The sequence below is a fragment of the Cyclopterus lumpus genome, chromosome 1 (genome assembly GCF_009769545.1).
Source record: "Cyclopterus lumpus isolate fCycLum1 chromosome 1, fCycLum1.pri, whole genome shotgun sequence".
NCBI classification, from domain to species: Eukaryota; Metazoa; Chordata; class Actinopteri; order Perciformes; family Cyclopteridae; genus Cyclopterus; species Cyclopterus lumpus.
Genome location: NC_046966.1, coordinates 20,738,200 through 20,762,744, shown reverse-complemented (window position 1 = coordinate 20,762,744; position 24,545 = coordinate 20,738,200). Strand labels below are relative to the sequence as shown.

The 24,545-nt window shown below is 43.2% G+C and overlaps 2 protein-coding genes across 3 annotated transcripts in view; one reads left to right on the top strand and one right to left on the bottom strand.

The window, feature by feature from the left end:
* Positions 1–14,887, top strand: part of LOC117729471 (voltage-dependent T-type calcium channel subunit alpha-1I-like) — a 40,204-nt gene extending 25,317 nt beyond the window's left edge. The window contains 19 exon segments of the mRNA XM_034530572.1: positions 574–873; positions 1,698–1,798; positions 2,075–2,198; positions 2,879–2,947; positions 3,151–3,335; positions 3,450–3,576; positions 4,837–4,962; positions 5,092–5,181; positions 5,649–5,841; positions 7,635–7,786; positions 7,935–8,044; positions 8,147–8,280; positions 8,368–8,438; positions 10,511–10,589; positions 10,890–11,011; positions 11,429–11,719; positions 11,818–11,962; positions 13,356–13,909; positions 14,225–14,887. Of these exon segments, the coding sequence (XP_034386463.1) occupies positions 574–873; positions 1,698–1,798; positions 2,075–2,198; positions 2,879–2,947; positions 3,151–3,335; positions 3,450–3,576; positions 4,837–4,962; positions 5,092–5,181; positions 5,649–5,841; positions 7,635–7,786; positions 7,935–8,044; positions 8,147–8,280; positions 8,368–8,438; positions 10,511–10,589; positions 10,890–11,011; positions 11,429–11,719; positions 11,818–11,962; positions 13,356–13,909; positions 14,225–14,887 (3,636 nt within the window).
* A 2,610-nt stretch (positions 14,888–17,497) lies between these two features.
* LOC117735444 (synaptogyrin-3-like) lies at positions 17,498–23,734 on the bottom strand. 2 transcript variants are annotated; one of them, XM_034540079.1, is made up of 4 exons: positions 23,524–23,726; positions 21,529–21,763; positions 20,518–20,663; positions 17,498–18,520 (listed from the first exon to the last, which is right to left on the bottom strand). In XM_034540079.1, the coding sequence occupies exons 1-4, from the start codon at positions 23,626–23,628 to the stop codon at positions 18,293–18,295; spliced, it is 714 nt and encodes a 237-aa protein (XP_034395970.1). In that variant the 5' UTR covers positions 23,629–23,726; the 3' UTR covers positions 17,498–18,292. The 2 variants fall into 2 exon arrangements, with proteins under 2 accessions (XP_034395970.1, XP_034395977.1); XM_034540086.1 differs by lacking the exon at positions 17,498–18,520 and adding an exon at positions 19,184–20,378 and having other exon boundaries at positions 23,524–23,734.
* Between the last annotated feature and the right edge of the window lie 811 nt (positions 23,735–24,545).

Below are 24,545 nucleotides of genomic sequence, written 5' to 3'. Positions count from 1 at the left end.
GACGTGACAGAGAGTGTAACCTGTGCAGTGCAGAGAAGGAAGAAAAATGACATGCATCGCTGCTCTTTTCATACCGCCGCTGCCTGTTAATTGGTGGCACGCTGCTGTCAGTGATGGTCCTCGCTCCAGCTGCGGACGTGGAGTGGTTGGACGATTGAGGATTTTCTCCTAGTTCTGGCCTTTTGGTGACATTTCATGTGGTTTCACTTATTAGCTTTTGCTGGCAAAATAACGTTGGTGTTATTGACCGTCGTCACCCTCGTTCAATCTGGTTCCACATGATTTTTTTTTTCTGTATTAGACCTATTTAGGTCCTGCCTTTATTTCTGTGCAGTTTCTCACATGTGGAGCAATGCTAATTTATAATTTGTTAATCCATTTTTAGACAGAAGTTAGGAGCGTTTGTTTTCGATTTCGATTTCCCTGCCAATACAATATGTTATTGTCACATAAATATGTGATCACACATCAGCCCGAATCGAGATCACGACGGTATTTATTTCAGTGAATCGGTTTGTCTGGCTGGTAATGAAATCTTTATTTGCGTTTAATGTATTCCCGTTTTGTTTGAAGTTGCCTTCGCAGGTTCCGTGGGACGGCGGTCCAGAGAGCCGTCGCTCCAGCTGGACCAGCATCAGCCGAGCCCCCAGCCTCCACAGGAGGAGTCAGTCGGGGGAGATGGAGTCCCTGCTGTCCGACACGCACACGAGCTCCGACCTCGGCAGCGGGGAGCCGTCGCTGGACCAGCCGGATTACCTGCAGGTGCCCATGCTCCACCCGCCCGACTGCAACGGCACCACCTTTCACCTCCACGACGACGCTCCCCTGACCGCCCTCTGCCACGGCGATCAGGAGGAGGACGAGATTGAGGAGGTGCAGCTCTCTGCGTTTGTTTTTACTCATTCAAATATATGTTTGTTTGTTTGTATACTTAAAGTGGACCGCGAAGAAGTTGCGTTATCATGATGTCAGATAAAACGAGCTGACGAAAGAACATGTTCAGAAGTTCAAAAACTGCTGCTAATTATCTTGCAAAGGCATGAATACCAAACCTCGGTACCCTTGGATGCTTTATGTAACTTTTAAATTATTTAATTTGCTAAATTTAGCTCATGAGCAGGGTGGAGAAAATATTGGGAACATTGTTTGAGAAAAACTTGTTCTGCGTTGTAATTGTTTATGAGGTCACTACTGCAGTTCAATGTTTTCCACCTAGTGAAAACAATTTAAATGCCATTGCATTTATAGAGCGCCTTTCTAGTCCTCCGACCGCCGCAGAGCTTTTTACTCTGCAGGTCAACATCCACACACACAGTCGTACACTCAGGGCCGAGGCTGCAACGCCAGGTGCCAAACTGCCCATATGGATCTAATTTAAATGCTCATTCACACTCGCACTCACACACACACACACACACACACACACACACACACTCACACCGATGGCACAGACTTCGGAGAGCAATTTTGGATTTGGCATCTTGGACTGGAGGAGCCAGAGGATTGTTGATCTCCTGAATACTGGACGACCCACACGACCTCCTGAGCCACAGCCGCTCAATTCTGAATTATAACGTGACCGCTGCATGACTCATTTGGTACAGAAAATTTACTTACGTCGAAATAGTTTGTCAAAATCCCTTTATTTTTTATTTTTTATGTGTGTGTGTTTTTTATGTGTGTTTTTTTTTTTCCAGAGTGTATGTAAGAAGCTGAAGAAGATTCTGGAACCATATGAGCCCCAGTGGTGCCTGGAGCATGAAGAGTGGTCTCTGTATCTGTTCGGTCCACACAACCGGTAAATACACAGTATACACACACACACACACACACACACACGCACACACTCCCTCTAATATTCTCCCGAGTGGCCAAGGTGGCTTAAACCAAAGCATGTGTGAATGTCAATTGAAGTGTGAAGGTTACAGCCGAGGCTTATTAACACAGTGATCTCTTTTATCAATTAAAGCTGGCTGAGTTAATACAAAAAAAAACCCATTATGTTGACAAATGCAGTGATGTGGGTGATAAGAACAAAAAACTAATTTATTTCCTTCTCCGCTTCTCTCTCCAGGCTCCGGTTGTGGTGTCAGAGGGTCATAGGTCACAAGATGTTTGATCACGTCATCCTCCTCTTCATCTTTCTTAATTGTATCACCATTGCGCTGGAAAGACCCGACATACCGTCCAACAGCATGGTAGCACACACACATTTATGATACTTGTGAGGACCCTGACTGACCCTGCGTTCCCTTATAGCAGAATCGTAACAACGAGCTCAACCCCAGGAGGAACTTTTAACTAGTTATAAAACTCTCTAAGACCTTCATAAGTAAACAAGACCATCGGCTATAAAATTGGCTATTTCTATTCTTAACGTCTGTCATCGCTGCACATGGGTGGGATTCTAAAGCGGCCTTTGGCAGCGACCAGCGGACCCGGGTCCAGGTCCGGGTCCAGCTGGGATCCAATCTTTAATCTGATTCTAACCGTGACGCCAACATCCGGTCCAAACCTCAAGCAGCCCTCTGAATCTCATTATCAGTCCTCACAAAGATAGAAGAACAAGACAACACACACACACGCAATGCGACTAAACACAACTCCGGCTGTTGATTACATTCATGTGTTTGTTGCTGATGTAACAGCAGTTTTGGAGCCTTGTGCTGTCCTCAGTATTTTCCTTCATCATCGTTGTACTCAAATCCTAATGGATTTGTATTCAGCTCATTATATAAGGAGTGAGAATACTTAAGCTGCTGGGAAACAAAAAAATAACTTAAATTGACGAATGCGCTTCTCTGTGTGAGTCTGTATACACTCACACGTGTATATAAATGTGTGTGTGTGTGTGTGTGTGTGTGTGTGTGTGTGACAGGAGCGGGTCTTCCTCAGTGTGTCCAATTACGTCTTCACAGTGATCTTCGTGGCTGAAATGATGATCAAGGTAACAAGACACGTCCCCCGAATGAGCACTTCACTCCAGGTTCATTTTCTCCTCTTACTCCTAAAAGGGCCATTTTCTTTTCTGAGTAGGGATCAGAATCGCTTTTACAACTAATTGTACACCTCGCATTATATTCACCTCCTAATATTCACCTCACATCGTTTCATTATTTCGGTAACCTTGCTTTGTGTGCGTGTGTTAAGGTGGTAGCTATGGGCATGTACTTTGGAAACGGCGTGTACCTGCAGAGCAGCTGGAACATCTTAGACGGCCTGCTGGTGTTTGTGTCCCTCGTGGACATCCTGGTCTCCATCGCATCGGCGGGCGGGAATCGAATCTTAGGCATCCTCCGGGTGCTTCGTCTGCTCCGCACATTGCGACCGCTCAGGTAGGATTACGGTATATTTTTCTCGTTGCGTTCCACTGCATTAATACTATCTGGTGTACTTTGTGTAGCACGTGTGTGACTTTGTGTGTGTGTGTGTGTGTGTGTGTGTCGCAGGGTGATAAGTCGGGCACCTGGTCTGAAACTGGTGGTGGAGACTCTGATCACATCTCTCAGGCCCATTGGGAATATTGTGCTCATCTGCTGTGCTTTTTTCATCGTGTTTGGAATCCTGGGAGTCCAGGTAATCATTCACACTGTTTATTCTCCGTTCACACCCACCGTTGGTTGATGATAAGCCTCGTTCTTTTTTTTTTTTAAACACTCAGTTTAAACTTATTTTCCTTGTTTTTTTTAATGTTTCCAAACATCCAAAAGCTTGTTGTATTTTCTGCTGCAATAAAACACTGATTACCCCCCCCCCGTTGTTTAAAATTAACGAGGCACAACTCGAGAAAATGCTTCAGGTGATAAAATAGGGAGAGGAAAAGATGAAGGGACGAAATGCAAATGAGCCGCTGGTTATGCGCCAGAGTCCCTGGAAGTAATTACAAATACAATGGTTCAACTACAGAGGGATTGTGCTGGAAAAGCAGTTTTCTTTAATTGAACCTTCACCTGGATTTGTATAATATTAATTTAATTTATCAATTAATGTTTTTTTATAAAATAATTTCTGGCAATTTGGCAAATGCTATCAGTTTTTAATTAATTTAATTAAAAACAAAACATCAATAAAAAATTAAAAGATACCCATGTCGCACAGGATATAAAAGGATCCGTAAGGCAATCGCGTTATAAAACAGTGATTCAACATCTGTGGCCCAAAGATAAGAAGTAAAGTATTGATTAAACTGTACAATAATCTGTTTACTTTATTTTTTGACTTGTAACTAATTCTTGTGAAATACTGTCTAGTTTAATCTCCTCAGGCCTTGATACCCTTCAGAGCAAAGCAACTGTGAGGGTAAATTGCTCTTTGTTTGAACTGCTTGTAACTCACATACGCATCGCTTCACTTCTAGGCCCGGTACGCCAAATAGGTTTTTAAAATATTTATCCCGATGGTATTTTGGTACTAAAATTCATTGACTGTAAAGGGCTTCTGTAAACTCTCCTCCTCTTGGCTATTTGCTTGTTTCCATTTATGGAAATAATCCTGCGGTTATCCCAATAAACGCTTTGGAACGAGAAATGATGCTCGATGAATGGTGAAGCTAATCTCACCACACAGGCATATATATTTCCCAGAAACACACTTCCACTGAATCACACTGTGATGAGAGCACTCCACGCTGGAGTGTGTAATAGCTGTGAAGCAGACTGGACCAGATGGTACTTTAGCTGCGATGTTGCCGTCGGGCCCGAAGGCACTCGCGGAGTAATCTACTGTACAGTCATAGTCTACGAGCTTTGTTTACATTGCCCGGAGGTCACTGTGTTCTCGTATGTGTGTGTGTGTGTGTGTGTGTGTCTGTGTGCGCACATCTGTCTGTGAATACAGCTGTTTAAAGGGAAGTTCTTCCACTGTGACGGGCTCGACGTGAGCAAAATCACCAATAAAACACAGTGTCTGGGTGCAGGATACCGCTGGGTTCGACGGAAATACAACTTTGACAACCTGGGACAGGTTTGTCACACACACACAAACACACACACACACGCACACACACACACACACACACCAAAAGGGCTGACACCTACTCTTACAAACGGATTGACAGCATGACACTGATTTATGCTTGTCTCACTCGTTCAGGCCCTGATGTCACTGTTTGTGCTGTCGTGTAAAGACGGCTGGGTCAGCATCATGTATGACGGCCTGGACGCCGTGGCAGTGGACAAGCAGGTGAAGGGACACACACACACACACACACATCACACACACACACACACACAGGAAGTAAAACTGCGGGAAGTAAAACTTAAATATCAGGAAGACATGCTAACCATTCAGACAGTATATGTTGTATTTTTACTGTGTTTTGGTTCTGTTTTATTTATTTTTTTAGCCTCAGGTACCATTTGATGTTGTTTGTTTTAAGCAGATAGGGGAAATATTTCAGGAGTGGCGAGAGGTGTGAGGAAAGACAAAAGGCAGATGGATGAATAGATGTGGGTTGACAGTGCAGCGCTGACTCAGCATTTACATTGTCTTCCTGTTTATGCTCTCTCCTCTTCTTCCTCGCCACCGCTTCTCAACCTCTTTTGTCACTATTTGCTCCTCCTCTCTCTGACTTTTTCTCCCTGCGTTACCTCTCCTCCTCCTCCTCCTCCTCCTGTCTCCTTCCATTTTCTCTCTCTGTCTCCTTGCAGCCGATAAGAAACAACAACCCCTGGATGCTGCTGTTTTTCATCTCTTTCCTCCTCATCGTCAGCTTTTTTGTGCTCAACATGTTTGTGGGCGTGGTGGTGGAAAACTTTCACAAGTGTCGCCAGCAGCAGGAGGAGGAGGAGACGCGGCTGAGGGAGGAGAAGCGGAAGAAACGGTCCGAGAAGAGGAGGAGAAGTGAGATAATGACAATTATCAGATAATGGGGAATGACAGACATGCGGCTTGTGGCCAAAAGTGTGTGGACGCATGAACATTACACTCGTATGTGATCGTAATTCCAAAACCACCGGCATTCATATGCTTTTATAACACTCTGCTAAGAAGGCTTCCTACAAGATTTATGGATTTTCTTTCATTCGATCTGCTGCCATTAGGACCAGTGTGTCAATGTCCAGGGCGTCTTACTCGAGACTTATAAGATGAGATAAGATACGATAATCCTGAAAATGTACAGGATTACGACATCAGAGGGCAAAGTGCAAAACAAGAGACACAGTAAAGAATAAAGACAGTATTATAAATAACCAAATAAGTAATAAAAAATCAGTAAAGACTCCACAATAACTGAAATATTATGTATACAGCCTCTCCTTCACACACACCGGGGGTGAAGGAGCTGTTCAGAGCTGCCACGGGGTGGGAGGCGTAGTCCTTCAGGGAGCTTAGCCATCATCATCATCCTCATCATCATCATCATCATCCTCTTCCATTGTATCCAGTGGGCACACCAGCACACTGCTGGCCTTCTTTACCAGTTTGTTCAGTCTCTTCCTGTCACAGCTTATGCTGTGTTTTCACTTTAAGGCTCTGAACTGTGAAATTCATAAATGCCTATATTTATCTACGATTGGCATGCATTTGATGTGTAATGATGTCTTAAAAGACAGTTTCTATGTTAATTATTCTTCTTGTGAAGGAGAAGTAATGTTTTTTTTTCTTCCTCTAATCTAAAACAGGCACAACAATGAAAATAAGAAAAGCCTTAAACACCCCATTTGCACATTGATCACGAATCAGTTGCAAATGTGTAATCATTATGCTCCTGAAGCGCAAAAACAAACAAAACGCGAGTCAAACTTCTCCAAACAATATCGAACATGTGTGAGGTGCGGTATTTGATGTTGGCCCATACGTCCCTCCGCTTATCGTTCCAGTTTATTCTATAGTTGTTTCATGGGGGTCGAGTTCTGGGCTCTATGGAAAACCATTTCTTTATGGACCTTGCATTGTGTAGCAGGACATTGTCGTGTTGAAATTACGCCACCCGGGAGGAGCGCCGGGCTTTGAAGCAAATTGTACCAACAAAAAAACAAAAACCTTCTTCCCGTAGACTTACAATGGGGGAAAGAGACATCTAGTTTTCTCTCTGTGAATGAACTTCCCTCTGTGAACACTTGAACAGCCCTTATTTGAATCATTAGGCCCTAAAAGTTGTAAAAGGCACTGATGGCCGAAAGCACACCCCACAAGACAGGGGCTGACCTCTGGTCATTTATGGTAGCTGTAACATACACAAGCACACCCTCGATAAACCTCTCTTCTCCGCACACATACTGTACGACTACACGCACACTCATTAAGCTCATGATACACACTTCACTTTCTCCTTATTGCTCTCCTTCTCTGCAGAGTAATCTCCGGTAGTGCTTTCCTCTTACTCAGTCTGTCTGGCAGCAGACAGGCAGAGTTTTTTGCCCAAAGACACCTTGAGGTCATGCGGTGTGCCTGTGTGTGTGTGTGCGTGATGGATAGGTGGCACTTTTAATCCGAACACACATATATATGCACACTCTCACACACGCATATGCATAAGCACACACACACACACACAAAGCAGTGCGCCACTTGGCATCCACTTCATCAGTGACTTCATAGATCATATTATGCTTTTCTTTCGGGAGGATTTAATGATTTAATGATTGAATGTGTGTGTGTGTGTGTGTGTGTGTGTGTGTGTGTGTGTGCAGGGGCCCAGGAGAAGCCGTACTACGCCGACTACTCCCCACTGCGCCGATCCATCCACACCGTGTGCACCAGCCACTACCTGGATCTCTTCATCACCGTCATCATCTTCACAAACCTCCTCACCATGAGCATGGAGCACTACAATCAGCCTCGGGTAACCATGGCAACACCTTCTACCACCTGCCCTAGAACCATAGTAATGAAGCCGTATGCGGTGGTACAGTACAGCTACAGTGTTTGTTTGAAAAAAAGTGTGTGTGTGTGTGTGTGTCTGTGTGTGTGTGTGTCTGTGTGTCCCGCAGTACTTCGAGGAGATACTGAAGTACTGCAATTACGTCTTCACAGTGGTTTTTGTCATCGAGACAATTCTCAAACTCATCGCTTTCGGCCTGCGCCGCTTTTTCAAAGAGAGGTACTCGAGCTCTCACATCAATACAACGACTCTCACAAACATGGCTTCATCCTAACAAATGTTTGTTTGCGTGTGTGTGTGTGTGTGTGTGTGTGTGTCAAGATGGAACCAGTTGGACCTCTCCATTGTGTTGTTGTCCATCATGGGAATCGCACTGGAAGAAATAGACCTGAATGCTTCCCTCCCCATCAACCCTACCATCATACGCATCATGAGAGTCCTCAGGATAACAAGAGGTACACACACACACACACACACACACACACACACACAAACATGACGATATTGTGGCTGATAGGAGCTGACACGTTACAATGTTTCAGTGTTGAAGCTGTTGAAGATGGCCACAGGAATGAGGGCTCTGCTGGACACAGTGATGCAAGCTCTGCCTCAGGTAATACACCACGTCTCTTTAACTCTGAGCCTGCTTTCCAGATCTGAAACAATTGCAGACAGCTTGTTTTATTCAGCGATTTATCAGACCTGGCACAGACTGCCCTCCCTTCAGGATTTACTGACATTGCCCCAAACAGACTGTTCAGTGACACTAAATAACCACCAAACAAGCGTGACGACATCCTCGCATTTCGCCAAAGGCTAATGGTTCATGCTTAAATGTATCAGTGTGGCTGATAAATCCCCAGTTCAATCATTACTTTATGGCCCATTACTTTACAGCTGCTTTGGTGCGATTGTTTTGCTTCTGAATGTCTGCGAGATGATAAACTATGAACCAGAAATACGGAAAAAGCTTATCGTCACACAGCCGATTTATTTATTCTCCTTTTAGGCAGGATTGTAAAAACTCTGTCATAAAGTCGCAGGAGCAATATTTGTTGCATGCGAAGGAAAAAGTCAAAATTAGCCACACATTTGACCAGGTGTGGATACTTGCACTTATCTGATTGGTGAAAGCAGAGCACTTCCAGATGACTTGCAGCAAAAGCGATTTATGAGGCCCGATTTCAAGTTTTCTTCTTTTTTTGTTGTTGTTGTTGCTCGAAGCCTCTACGATGTCACCTGTCTCGTTCAGGATGCTGCATTCTTCTTCTTTTTTGACGCAGTGCTATCGTTGGTGTACACAAGACTTTACAAGCGAGGACAAAACCAAACTGTCTGTAGACATATTTCACGGCTCCACGGACGGCAATGTCGTTTTTTAAAAATATTGCAAACTATACGGATTGTTGTGAATTTGGTACAGATATGCATGGTCCCAGAAGGATAAAGCCTAATGACGATAGCGATCCCCTGGCCTTTCCCAACAGGAGGTTTTATATATTTGTTCACAACTACCAGATAGATTCATGTCTCCTGCAGGAGGAATTGTGATAACTTCTGTTATCCCTTAACCTCTTATCTAGAAAAGATCAGGTCAACATTTTAATTTGTCACAATATGTTGTTCCATGACCTGCAAAACTATTTATTTATTCTGTGTTTAGTGTGAACAAGCTAATGCTAGCACACCAAACTAAAGATGGTGAACATGGAAAACATTATCATTATCTTTTCACAGCATATTGAAATGAGCATTTAACTCAAGCTGCTATTGTGACTCTTAGATTTAATTAGTGAGAATGGTGGACCGGGATGATGCGCTCTGTTGTGGGGGGGGGAGCTTCAGGAAGGATCTACCACAGCGCCTGGGCTCAGTGGACCCTCATGGGACCCTACGAGAAATGAGAGAGTGGAGAGAAAAAGGGGAGGGGGGTGGTGGGGGCACAGTAAATGAGAACAGGTGTGCTGGGCAAAGAGCCATTGTTCTAAACAGTCTGTTTTCCTGCTCCTGAAACCGCAGCTACATCATAACAACTATTCATTTTTTCCTTATACATTTAAATGGGTAATTCCAAAAATCATAGCACACGGAGCTTGACAGTGCGATCAGTCCTAGATCCCATGTTCATCAACAACAACAAGTAAGAATCTCTTGTGCAGCACATTACCCATGATCCTTCACTGCCTTCCCACCCACGAATAATGCCAAATGTCTTTGAAGTGACAGATCATTGCAGGGGATTGAACCCAGGTCTTTGCAGTGGTGTCCGGGGGAACATCATCGAAAGGTTTAGCTGTCGTCCAACCAGACATCTCCATACTTCCCAAAGTGGGGGGGAGGCCAGCCAAGTCCCTGTGAATTTATTAATTTATTATTAGAATAAACAGGCGATGTTGTGACTGGATCCAGGCTTTGGAAGTGCACTTCTGTTTCTTAAACACACATTTTGAGATATGATTAAAAAACCAGGTGTCATGACGTCTCCTGACGTCTTTTTTAAGACGTGGAAAACATCGTCGCAATACGGTTCAGCTGCCTCTGTCTATGGCCTCTCTCTATCTGTTTGCATGCTCGCGTCTCTCTCGATGTATACTGTACATGTCCTTTTTTCTGTGTATCATACACTGTATATATATCTGTGTGTGTGTGTGTGTGTGTGTGTGTGTGTGTAATATGTCTGTCTAGGTGGGGAATCTGGGTCTGCTCTTCATGTTGCTGTTCTTCATCTATGCAGCTCTGGGAGTTGAGCTCTTTGGAAAACTGGGTTAGTGTGTGTGTGTGTGCGTGCGTGTACGTGCATGCATTGCATGTGAGTGTGTGCATGCATACATATCTATGCGGATGCACAGATGCGCGTGAGAGAGTGTGCGGTGCGTCAGCTGACTGGTGAGATATCCGTAGATTACTTAACATGCATACAATTTTGTTGTCACATACATTAATGATGTCAAATGTTCTAATGAGTGCTATAATCTACACACAGTTCTCTTTCTTCTCTCCCATCGCCTTCCTCTCTCACACTTACTGCCTCTGACACTCTTTTCCTCTTTTCCTCCTCTTTCAGAGTGTTCAGACGAGAACCCGTGTGAAGGTCTTAGTCGCCACGCTACCTTTGACAACTTCGGCATGGCTTTCCTCACACTCTTCAGGGTTTCTACCGGGGACAACTGGAATGGGATTATGAAGGTTATTTTCCTCTTCCTCTCCTCCGCCGCGTGTGTGTGTGTGTGTGTTTCTTTTTTCTTTTCTTTTTTTTTTTTAAAGAAGATGGATGGACGAGAACATCTCTGTTTGTGTCTGTGTGTGTGTGTGTCTGTCTCAAAGCACCGGTTCTGAGACAGGCGTTGCATTAAGCAGAGAGAAGATCACTGTTCTTATGAATAAGAGCTGCTGACATTAGAGGTTTAGAAGAGTGTATTATTCTTCTGTGACAGGCTCAAGGTCTGTTCACACTCAGATCCACATCTCCCCCTGTTGGAGAAGAGATGAATTACAGCAAAGGGCATGAATCTATCTGAATATCGCCTTAAGCCACTTTATCTATGATACTTTTTCAACATTTAATAATCTCTATCCTCTCCTCTTCCACCCGTCGGCGTACAGGACACACTGCGAGAGTGTCGCCCGCAGGAACGCCACTGCCTCACCTACCTGCCCCTGATCTCTCCCGTTTATTTCGTCACCTTCGTCCTCACGGCTCAGTTCGTGCTGGTCAACGTGGTCGTAGCGGTTCTCATGAAACACCTGGAAGACAGCAACAAGGAGGCGCTGCTGGACGAGCTGGAGGAGAAGAAGGAGCGCGAAGAGATGATGGAGCGGGAGAACGCCAGTCGTCGGCTGAGCACTGCGTCTGTGGGCGGAGACCTGCCGCCGAATGTGGGCGCACCTGCTCAGGTAACGGGACACAGTTGTGTGTTTCTTATGTCTGCCATGTGTGGAGGGGGGAGGAAGGCGACAACAACGATGACAGCGGTGATGATCTTGTGTGTCAGGTTGAGGATGAGGATTGTTCCCATGGCAACCTGCTGAGCATAGGACGCATGCTGTCTCTCCCCAGCGACAGCCACGTCCAGCCACTCAGATGCTCCCCTTATCCCCCCATTTGCCACGAGGCGTACGCCGGCTACAGCTACTCAGGTAATTTGGTTGTTTGTGGCCAATTAAATGAAGGGACATTTTACTCACTGTGCTACAACCGCTAACTGATTGCCGTAAAGGTTATTGCTTCCATAAATAGCAGAAAAGGCAGTTGAGATGTGATGCAGCACAACTAAAGTCACCGTTATTACAGACCTCAGAGTGGGAATTGGGTATTTTAATATTAGTGACACATTGGTAGGACTAGTGTGTGCCTACAAAGCACCTTGGCGTCATCTTTTTCCACAACTGCTGGTCCCTTTCCTCTCTTAGTTTTACCACTTTTGAATAGCTCGGTCTTCACACATCTGTTAATCCACTCAGCAAAACACTGCGTTTTATTTATGCGCACAATATAAATGAACTCTACCGAGATTCTACAAAACAGTGCGCACAAAATATCCCAAAGATATAAGTGTGTAGTTTGTGTAAAAAACAAACAAACACACATTTATAAAACTGCTGCTTAGTTAAACAGGAGTGTAATTGATGCGGCCTATTTTCAACTGTAGATTGATACGTATTGGGGTGCTCTAGTAGTGAGTATTTACAGAAGCAGCAGGACGGTGTATCTGGGATTGAAAAAAATAAAATAAACTGCAGTGTTTATGTTCACGGTAATGAAGCATGTGAAGCATAATGAACATGTCACTCGGGGGGCTCATTGATGGGTTTTTAATAGTTCTTGGACGACAATGAAGCTCTATGGCACGAAGGAAGAAATCATATCAGTCTAAACGTGTTCATAGGGTCAGTTGAGTGTTGCTGTTGGTCTCTTTTGACTGTCGGAAAAAAAACTATATAGAATATCGCCAGACTTCTTCAGTTGATTTGATTTGAACCAAGGGGGACCTTTGTGGCCAATATCTCAGCAACGCCTGGAGGGAAGTTTCTTCAGACCTCACACAAACGTCCCCCTGGACTCAAGGAAGAACTGATTAGACGTCTGGGGTCAAAGGTTAAGGTCACTGTGAACTCACGTGCGACCCATTCTTGTGATATCTCAGGAGCGAATTTTTGGATTCAAGGCTGAACGGATTATATTTTAGCGATATCAAAGGTCACTGTGACTTAAAACCTGTCCCACTCTCTCACATAGTTCTTCAAATTGGTCCCAAATGTCAACTTGCGCTCAAGTTTTTTAACTGAATCGAATGTCGTGGTTTAAAGATCAGTTTGCCCACACAAAACATGTTTTTCTTTCTTCTATTTGTATTGCTTAAAAATTCTAATATCTGATTATGACAATTTCACACAAATGTTCTCACGGGATAAAATGGTGACATGTTTGGAGAGACACGGGTGTAAACTGCAACGCGACTGGTTGGTGGAGGCATGCGACCACAAGGTCGTACTCGTAGTTTTCTTGTCATCCATGTGATCTTGTCTGCAGGCTCCATGTCATCTCTGGGCTCCAGTGTCGGCGGCTCGCTGCTGCAGGTTCCAGGGGCTCTGCCGGCCTTCAGCCACGCTTCGCTGGGGACTGGACGCAGCTCGAGGCCAAAGATCTGCCTCAGCAAGTCTCAGAGCATTGACAGACACCCCTCGCACAGAATGAATCCAGCTGACAGTGTGGAGGGCCACAGGTTTAGTCCGGCTCACAGAATAAACAGACTCAGTTCAGCTCACAGCATCGATGGATACAGGTTCAGCCCGGCCCATCGAATAAACAGACACAGGCTCAGCTCCACTCGCAGCATGGACGGATACAGGCTCAATCCAGACCAGAACGCAGACCGACCTGAACTCACGTCCGGCCACAGTATAGACAGACATTCCTCGCTCAGATTGAGTCCCACCCACAGTGCCAGCAGACGTCCTTCTCAGTGGCTCAGTCCTGAAGACAGTTTGGACAGAAACAAGCTGAGTCCCTCATACGTTCCAGATAGTTCAGTCGTGAGGAGGCCGGCATCCTTCCACACCGCAAGCAGACAGTTACGGAGACAGGTGTGTTATTATCACCGCTGCTTCTTCTTCTTCTTTTTTTTTTTCTTCTTCTTCTTCTTCTTCTTCTTCTTCTTCTTCTTCTTCTTCTTCTTCTTCTTCTTCTTCTTCTTCTTCTTCTTCTTCTTCTTCTTCTTCTTCTTCTTCTTCTTCTCTTTTCTTCTCTTTTCATTTTCTGACAACCTTAGATTTTTAAAGTTATTTTTTACTGCCTTTCCGTGCATCTTACGCAACATTTTGACTTGCACGGCCCCCCAAGACATGATGAGGATCGTGCTTTCTATGTGTGTCTGTGTGCGCATGTGTTGTGTCTTGCAGGAGGCCGTGCGCTGTGACTCTATGGATCAGAGCGGTTCAGCTGACGACCTGGCAGAGTCTCACCTCCCTGTGGCCGCCGTCTCTTCCTCGCCACCACGCCAGCGATCATCCAGCGTACACACGTTGAAATACACTCACCCCCAGAGGGTCATCTCATGCAGGAGCCACAGCCGGAGCAACATTGAAACCACTGGGCAAGAAGAACACGTGCCCGAGCCGGCCATCTGCGCCTCGCAGCCAGACACGGACGTCGAGACGAGGCCTGTCTGCCTGCAGAGGCTGTCCAGTCTGAAGGTCCCCAGCGGTGAGTCCATCTTATCGGCCGACCCGGACCCCCAGTCGGACGACGCCGACGAGGAAGTCAGTCGTATAAACAGTTCTGTCGAGTCACACTCACACACGCAGCTCCCTCCCGGCTCCTCACACACAAGCAGGAACCTTACGCCGAGCCCCGCGGAGCACAGGAGCCGCCTCAGTCAATCGGTGTCTCCGGTGTCGGGCAGGAACAGGAAGCAGAGGATGAGCCCGCCGCCGGGAGATGAGCCGGTTCCCATGGCGACGCAGCTGATGGACAGCGGTAATGACCTGAGAAGGCGGACTCTGTCATTCGATGCCACGACCGTCTCTCCTCATCAACCAGAGGAGAGTTCTGTGGACGACTAAGAGGACCCGACGTCGGTGTGGATTGGTTGTTCTGTTTTCAAGTGGAGGAATCTGACGTGCTGCCGAAAGCACACAAAGAGGGGCGGGACAGGAAGTATACCTGTTTTGGGACCCCCCCCCCCCGCCCCTCGCCTCGTCCACTCCACTCACAAGATTTTCACAGGACTATGCGTGTGTGTGTATGAGTGTGTGTACGTGTTCAAAGACTCTTACTCGTTGTGCTGTTAGCGCACAAGATGCACACAAGAAGACGTTTCCTTTACTTCTATCATAGTCCTAGTTTTAGTTCTGACATAGTAGTCACTCCCCCTGCTATATTTACTCAAACATTAACCTTCCGCTTGCTTGCTGTCCTCCCTCTGCCCTCACTCTCGTCCTTTTTCCTTGCTCCTAAAGGTCAGAGAGGACAAGACACACTTACCCGTAAGTGCAGCGCAGGTTAAGTCACTGATCTGCTCATGTACACAGCAACTAACGTTTATTTTTAATTATTGATTCATCAATTAAGTTCTGGGTCTCTAAAACATCAGAAAGATTTCCAATTCACTACGGTGTTAGACGAGGAAAAGCCTCGAACCATCAAACCACGACGATTGATTAGTTGTCAAAATAACTGCTGTTTCTGTTCTGATTCGGACACTTTTTCCAGTTTGAAACACGGTGTCGTCCTCCAGTCTTATAAGAACTTTCTTATTAGCCAGAACTGTTTTCTTTTCCTATAATTCCATAATGTCATGCTATGTGGTGTGAGGAATTACGGTTTATGTTTACAAAAGAAATTTAAAGAAAGTTAAAGCGGACAAATACTTTTTATATAAAAATGCTTTGTTTTGTAATTGCACGCTTATGTAGATTGATGTGGGCACATTTTGTTGGAGGGAAGAAAAAAAAAACCAAAATTGTACAGCAGCTCGTTAAAAGTGAAGCTAAAACGAGAATGTTACGTCTAACGAGAGTGAAAGTTTTTGTTTTTTACACATCACAAATTTGTTCCTACCTCTTAACCTACAGTTAACTGCCACTGGAAGTTGCTCGATCATTCTCAGATTGCAGTATTTTTCCTGGTCAAATCAAACATGGACAACTTTTTGATGTTTGAAACACCTTCCCCAGCCTGAGTCCAATCATCCCTGACAGTTGGAGCCTCCGAGTTAAAATCATATAGTGTGACCTTGGCTTTAGTAGTTTCTACCTCTCTTTATTCCTGATCCCTCCCAATCGAATGTTCAGTCAGCTTGGTTTCTCACCCCTTCGACTTTCCTTCTTCTCTGTCTTGGTATTCTCAGGGTAGAGGTAGTTCAGACGCAGGTGAGTATGAAGCATGTGATCACAGGTCTGCAGAGTGAGATTGTCCCCCTGCTGTCTGAAGCCAGAGCCGGTCCCGGGGTCACCTGACGGTTGGAGAGATGTATTGTCCGGGGGTGAAATTCAGACAGAAGCAGATGTACAGAAGGGCTTTTATTCAGGTGACTTCATGGTGTGTAAAACTTTGTAGAAAAAGCTAAGATTATATTTTATTAACACAGCAGCGATGATATAAGAACTGCAAAGGTGAATTTCTACATTTTGATTGTCAATGTGTCTCTGCTGGTGATGATGATGAGGATGAGGATGAGGATGACTGACGATGATGTCAGTGTAAGAGGGTGTTGATTATGATAATAACGGTGGTAATGATGACTCTGTGTGATGCAGTTGTTCATGATATTGTAAAATGTTCCTGCAGAATGAAAGCGGGGAATGATATACAGTAAGCTCACCTGCAGAAACATGATTGGACAGTGCTGGAATAAAATCACTTCCTGTCTGACTTTCATTAGACTTCATAACCTTTCTTCTCAAACTGTTCTGTATATATACAAAATAATTATATTTGTATATATATATATATATATATAAAATAATTATATTTATATATATAATATATATATCAATAATTATAATATATATATATATATATATAATAATTCTATTTAAATATATAAATCGAATTATATATATATAATAATTATATTTATATATATACAATAATTATATTTATATATATATATATAGAATAATTATATTTATATATTTATTTATAGGGATTTACTATACTGTCACTTTTTTAAGACACATGATTTGTAATATTTTTTTGCTTACTATTCTTTTTATGACATATTATACTGACTTATTGATCACTTTTGTCGTGACACACTATATTATGACTTGTTATGACATCTTTACTTGTTTGTTAAAACTATAGTATGACCTTTTATGACATTTATTTGTGATAAATTATGCAATGAATTCTTTCATGACATTTTTATTTGTTTTGACAAAATATCGTGAGACATTTTTCATGGCATACTATATCATGCGTGTTGTTGACTTAACCGACTAGAACCCTGTGGAGGCACCTTAACATTATTTGCTTAATCCGAAAATAAAGATGACATACATCTGCTGCCTGCTGCTGCTAATAAGCTTGTGCACACTTTCTAATTATAGGCCTCCAGTAGATGTTGATTAATATAACACATCGTTGGATCTCAATACATTTTTTTTTCAAGAAGCAAAAAGTGAGCTATTAAAAGTTGACGTGAACAAAAATACACTCACGGCTCTGATAGTGTTGGTGGATAGATTTTATTTTTTCATACAGTATTTCACTGTACCACTTCTGCATATCACAATAAAATATTTAATCACATGAATATTTCACACTGAAACACTATAGCATTCAGAATGCATTAAGCTGTCCTGCCTTTGTTTTCTTGCCAAGAGAAATGTAACAATTTCTGCCAACCCCGCACTAATTTCCTAGCAACCTATTGGTCAAGCTGCCTGTCAGTCTCAATTTCACCTGATCGGAGGCCACATCTCTGCAAGTCTGCCCTCAAATAAACAACGCGCCTCACTGCCTCTCATATTTCCTCCACTAAAGACCTTGTATCCCTTGATAAGGCAAATGGAGCATCATCACACATCTACATCTATGTTACTCTGCATACGTCCATACGAACATGCAGTCAGGTTGTGTGTGCGTGTACCTCCAGGTGTGTGTGTGTGTGTGTGTGTGTGTGTGTGTGTACATATATATAAATATATATGTACACACATATACGTGTTTATGTGTTTCCACTTGCACACATATATATATATCCAGGTGTGAGTGAGTACAGCTGTCTTTGTGTGCATCAATGTGTGTGTGTGTGTGTATGTGCGTGTGCAGCAGAAGACAATTCTTGACACACACAGAGTTTCTACTAACTAAGCTGAGCCAGCAGTTGCCAGGGTGAAAATAGATCTTACATCCTCACGTGACCCAAAAAACAGCCCACCAATCCCCGGGTGAGGATCGAAAGCCACTAATCAGCGAGGCGGGGCGTTGTTTGCGGTGTGCGTCAACACGCGCCTCCGTCTCTAGAAGGCAGGAGCCGCAGGTCTCTGCTGCGTGAGCTTCTGGGGGTCCAGGGTTTCGGTGAAGGGCGGCGCCTGGTACGGGTTGGTGGTGACGATGGTCGCTCCGTTCGCGATGGGGTACGGTGTCGCGCGAGCGCCGCCGGGGGGCGGGTCCAGCTGTTGCCATGTGAACAAGTTCGTGTTGCTGCCGGTTAGGAAGCGGCGCAGTGCACTCAGCGTCAGTACAGCCTGTTAGTAACACACGCAGACACACGCGCGCGCACACGCACACACACGCACAGACACGCACACGCATTAGCAGAGGCTGTTTGTTACCAGCTGATTCGCATTAGAGCCACTGTTCTAGACTAGAGTCAATGCTAAGGGCTAAATGCTAACATGCTCCCATGTTGTTGTGAAGCAGGTGTAATGTTTACCAGGTGCACCATCTTATTTTAGTGTGTTAGCATGCTAGCATTAGCCAATTAGCCGTGAACACAAAGTAGCCTACAGTTGGAGCGAATGATAATGTCCTTTTACACTTGCATAAACCAAAGTATCGGATGAATGGACATTTTGATCTGATTATGGCACTAGATGAAAAGTCAGGGCATCACCAAATCAACAAAATCCTTCAAATAGCTTTTTTGTCTGCAATCACAGAAGTTAAAAACGAATACAACCCGTGATCCAGGGATTCCCAAAACATCCATTTCTAAGAACCGTGTCAGTTTGGTTATGCGTTCCTCCTTCAGTGTCAACTTTGTACAATATTTACAAACTTGAAGTGTGGAAAGACACAAAAAAAGCTGGTCAGTGACAGAAAATGGGATCCGGCGTGTCGAAGAGTGATCCTTAACTTTTCATTAATCTTAGTTTAAGAATTGGTTTTAGCTTCTTTTTTTTTTTTTTCAATGAATCTAATGGCGCACCCTCATCGTTAATCTCTGACTCAACCGCTGTTGAGCAGCGGTCTCCATTGTTGTTCTTTTTATTCGCATGATTGTCCTATTCAATACAATGGTGAAAGGGTGGCTATTGTTATTGTGTTTGTTGTCCTTGTTGTGACGTAAGGCCACACCTGCACTGATGGAAACTTCTGAAAAGGGCCTAGAACTGGAGCATTTATTATAATCTCCTGAGCGGGGCCTGAATTGAGTTCCAGGAACTCGTTCCCAAAGGAAACAAAACAGTAAAAAAAAAAAAAAGCAGATACTGTTTTGTTCCCTTTATGGTCAGTTACCGTAGTGGAAAAGGGCTATTACGTTATAACCTGGACACGTGCACAGTTTGGTTAAAAGTGCCGTCACTCAAAACCGAAAGAATAGCGGTTGATGATTGGAACAGAAGGTCACTTGAACTTTAAAGGAAAGTTTACCGATTTAGGGCTTCTGGGCCTTAGTGTGTTATAATGTTAGGTCCGTTGAGTTGTCAATGGAAAAGGAATCGGTCGTCTCCGTCTGTTCTCTGGCATTGCAGTTGTTTTTTATTTGAGTTTCGCTGAGAGCAGCTTGCTTCTTTTCAGGAACACTGTCCACATCACAACATTTACATAAATTCACACCTCGAAAACTGCCCAGCAGAGCCGCAGTCTGACCCGTTGGCTACTGAGCAGCTTTACCGATCAGTTGGGGGTTAAGATCCTCCTTGCTCAAGGGCACCTTCATGTTTGCGAAGAAGGACTCGCAAGCACTGCTCCCAGCGACATTTATCCTGCTTGTCAGTGGATCGAAATCGAAAGGCTCTAACCTTTGGGCCACCATGCCCAACTAATTCATGACCATGTATGGATAATAATAAAGACAACAAATTGCAGTTTTTGTTTGAAACACAGGAAGAGTGGATCAAAGCACTGAGCATCATTATGATTGGTATTGGAAAACACCTACTCTGAATCTGCCAATTATACTACTTAACTAGTATCCATAAAGGAAACCCAAACCTATATAATTTCCCTCGATAATCAATCAGTAATATACAGGTCTGTGTGTGTGTGTTAGACTAGAGAGAAGGAGAGGGTGGGTAGGCTCTTTGGTAAGAGCCTTTGCTTGTCCTCCATGAAGGAAATGCCCTTAAATCTGTTCATTGCCAGCACGCACTGAAAACCCTGAAATACAGACACACACACACACACACAAACAAGATGATGATGATGATGATGATGATGATGATGAACACACACACATGAATGTACACACAGACAAAGGTCAGGCAGATCTTAGACAAACAGGTATAGACATACACACCCAGGTCAGGATGGAGAAGAAGCAGAAAGTGATGGTGGCTCTGGCGGCATCGGAGCCCTGGGCCAATGGCAGCTCGTCTGGTGAGGTAGCCTGCCACTGATTGGCCAGGAAACAGAAGCCGACGAACCAAAGGAAGCATGCAAGACCTGGAGGCGGGACACAGAGGGGTCAATGTGCAGCATCTTATAAATCTCTTGAAACAAATCTTCTTTTATCAGAAAGCTTACACTGCTTTTACTTTATTTTCAAAATAGAATATCATTTCTTTTTTTTAAACTTGGAATATCTTTTCAAATATATAGTTCTCAAATATCTTCAAATTGTTATCAGTGGGAACAACAACATAAGAGTTTACAGCCTTAGAGGTTATGTGAGGCTCGACGAGGCACAGCAGCCGGTTTAACTTTAGCCAACTTTGTTTAGCCTGTTTACATGTTTACGCTTGCCTATTAGCAAGTATTTGAACTGATGATGGCGCGAGATTAAAGAAATCTTTGGCTCACAAAAATGTTAATACAATTTATCTTCAGGGTACCACAAATGTTTATACAACATTTGGTGCCAATCCCTCCTGCAGCTGTTGAGAAGGCTGTTAGCTGTTTCCAGTCTTTGTGCTAATCCAAGCTAACCAGCTGCTCACATATTCACCGTACAGACATGAGAGTGGTATTGTGAATTCCTGTGTACAACACTGATAAATACCTCATTTGAAGTACTTTATGTACTTTTATCTGTTGGGCATTGTGTGAATTTCACTTTCAATTTTTTTATACTACGTCCTCATTTATTTGTAGATTACATTTTGTATCAATAATCGGAAATCTGCAAAGTAACATTTGACTAAAGTTGAATGAATTCAGTTCAGTGAAAAGTAAGTTATTTGTAGAAGTATAAAGTTACCAACAAATTGAAATACTCAAGTCAAGTACCTCAACATTGTACTTAAGTACAGTAATGAATAAATGTTAGTTAGATATTTTTCACCAATGTTTTTGTGTGCATATTATGTACCAGAGAAGACGAGGTCCAGCATCACAGCCCGTCTTCTGTCCTTGACGCTGCTGATGGAGGGGAAGTAAATGTCCAGGATCAGGAAAAAGATGCTGCCCAGGAAACAGGCCACGCCCACGATAACGCCATAGTTACAGGCATCGGCGTTGTTGTTGAAGACGCATAGCAACCGCTCGCTGCCGATGTTGATGTAGCCCTCGTTCACGATGCAGCTGAACACCACCATGGAGAAAACCTGCAGGGGAAGGCACGTGCAGCGGTTTCATTATTGTAACGGGTAGAAGAGAATGAACTCACACTGGTGTTTGAATGCCTTTCATTCCTCATACAGACCACACACACACACACACACACCAGAAGAAACACAGCTTCTGCTCAAGTGTGTGTGTGTGGGATGATATACAAAGATACAATTCTCTGAGTTTTAACGGATAAGTTAACCGAAATTAAAAGCATATTTTCTCAATGATTGGCAAGGTTTTACTGATTTAACATTATAATAAGTGACGTGGTCTTGGTTGTTATAAAATAGTCATCTAGTTAGGTTAAAGGGTCAGTGCACCCAAACTACGAAACACTCTCCACTTGTTCCACTCGTTGGTATCGGCATGCAGACGGTTTCAGTTTTATTTGCAGATGATTTTGAGATATTCTCAAGTAACATTGTTTCTTTGAAGACTCATTGTTTTTTTCAAATGTGCAATAATTCTGTTTTCCTTCACAAAAGAGGGCCTCAATGTTGGATTACCCATACCCTCAAGTTAGTTAGTGGTCATTTTATAAAATACTAATATGTTTAAGAACTATGAAGACATCACATTGGGCTTTTTGGTCATTGTGATGGATATTATTGTACTAATTGACAAAATAATTGGAATTATAATTGATAATGTACACAACTCTTAGTATTTGCCCTACTTGCCATTTCAGAAACAATAAGCGGAACATATTAACAAATACATTTGACGAGATCCCATAATAATCAGTCAACTTTGGGTCTTTGAGCAGGCGGTAAGCAGCTTCGTCATTTACCTCAGTTGTATTTAGTTTATAGCAAAAGTATCAGTGTCGGATTAAAATCTCATTAAATAATCTCATAAACCTCAATTGGCAATGTTTTGCAATTTGGGTGAACTAATCCGTTTATAATATGATTACTTCATCCCTTTCAAAACATAATGACATTATCACCAAGCTAACCTCTCAATATGAGAATGAAGGACTGTCAACAGTATTGTATTTGTTGATTTTGGGCCTTTTTCACTCTTTTCTCACATTTTGTAGACAAACAATTAATAATAAATGTAATTAGCATTATTAATTGATCATGAACGTAATGACTCTTCGCAGCACTTATCTCTATACAGCAATTAATTTAAATGTATTTTGTATTATGTGATCTGATCCAAGTCGTATCTGTTTAGTATTATGTATTTGTTTCCTTCTTCTTTGTTCTCCTCTTGACTCGGGTTTTCTTTTACGGATGTATTCTACTTTGTTTCTGTTTATATTAATAAGCAGCACCGTTATCATGCGCTTCTGTCTCCTTTTCAAAGTGTTTGATACATTGCACGTCGTATGGTGACTCACAGCTGCACAGCATCGCACCATGAGACCCGCAGAGAGGTGTTACATTCTCCTAAGGGGGGGGCATTCAAATCCAGAGCGCTATCTAGACACAAAGAAGCTCCAGATAAACAGTTATGGTAATCAGACGCTGGTCCTCGAAGCTCAAGCCAGAAGCTGCATCTCTAAAATAATTTATATGTATTATACCGAGCCGCACAACAGATATTGAATTCAAAGATACTGAGTCTTTAATAAAAAAATCGACATATCTTTCTCAAGCCTGACAACAACAAAAAGGACACAAAGGAAACGCGCGAGAGACACACAGGGAGACAGAGAGGTGGGGGTGCAGGGGGTGCAGGGGGTGCAGGGGGGCCTGTCCATTGATGTCAAACCCACACCACGTTGCAGCGGAGGCTTACTTACCCACGACGTCAGCCTGAGGATGGTCCGGGGATGCGTGAAGAAGGCGACCGGGTCGAAGGCGACGCTGCCGGCCTTCGCGGCGCCGTACGCTCCCGCTGGCTCCATCCTTCCGGTCGGTGTGCAGCCTGACGCCCGGCGAGAGAACGAGAGGAGGCGGTCAGAGAGCTGCGCGGAGCGGCGGCGGCGGCGTCCTCCTCCAGCCTCCGTGTGAAGTCACACCGCGTCACCGGGAGCGGAGCAGCGCTGCGCCGCAGCATTTGAACTGTCAATTCCCATTGTGTTATTATTTACGAGTTCAACCTTGTTTTTTTATTAACATTTTTTATGACGATGAATCAACACCTATAATTTTCTCATTTCAGGCTTTTATTATAATTTATGGCTGAGCGCTATTTCCATTATTTGATAGATGATGACAAACATGTGTTATCGTTTAGCAGAAATTATGCTTAAAATATATTTAAATTTGTATTTCTACACATAAGTTTCATCAAATGGCATATATATATATAAAAAATAATTAGATTTATATATATATATATAAATATAATTATATATATATAAATATAATTATATATATATTATATATATATATCATTATATTATTATATATATTATATATATGTCATTATATATATAATAAATATATAATTGATATAATATAATCCCAATGACTCTACTTACTTTTGTACAGATTATTTATTCAGTTCACTGTTGAGTTAAAATGTATATTTTCCTCCACATGGACATTTCCATGCAGTTTCAAAACAACGCCACACTGGAAGGAACAATTCCCTCTGTTGGAGAAACTGAATATTTTTTAAATCAATATTTCGGTGCCTGAAAGTTTTTGCATTAAAATATCCCATAATGCTGGCTCCAGGGAAAACACTAGTTAGAAGGATCAATTCGGTGTGGATTTTGGTTACAAAATCAAGAAATATGTATTAACCTTTAACATAAACACATACATGACATTACTGCTTTTATTTGATTAGTAATATTGTATGTTTTTAGTGTGT

Excerpts from the sequence above, each read along its gene's own strand:
- LOC117735444 (XM_034540079.1), bottom strand. The coding sequence starts at position 23,628 with ATGGAGCCAGCGGGAGCGTACGGCGCCGCGAAGGCCGGCAGCGTCGCC. Across the intron at positions 21,764-23,523 it reads TCCTCAGGCTGACGTCGTGG|GTTTTCTCCATGGTGGTGTT; the intron begins GTAAGTAAGCCT and ends CTTCCCCTGCAG. Across the intron at positions 18,521-20,517 it reads TCTTCTCCATCCTGACCTGG|GCTGTACTGACGCTGAGTGC; the intron begins GTGTGTATGTCT and ends TGTTACTAACAG.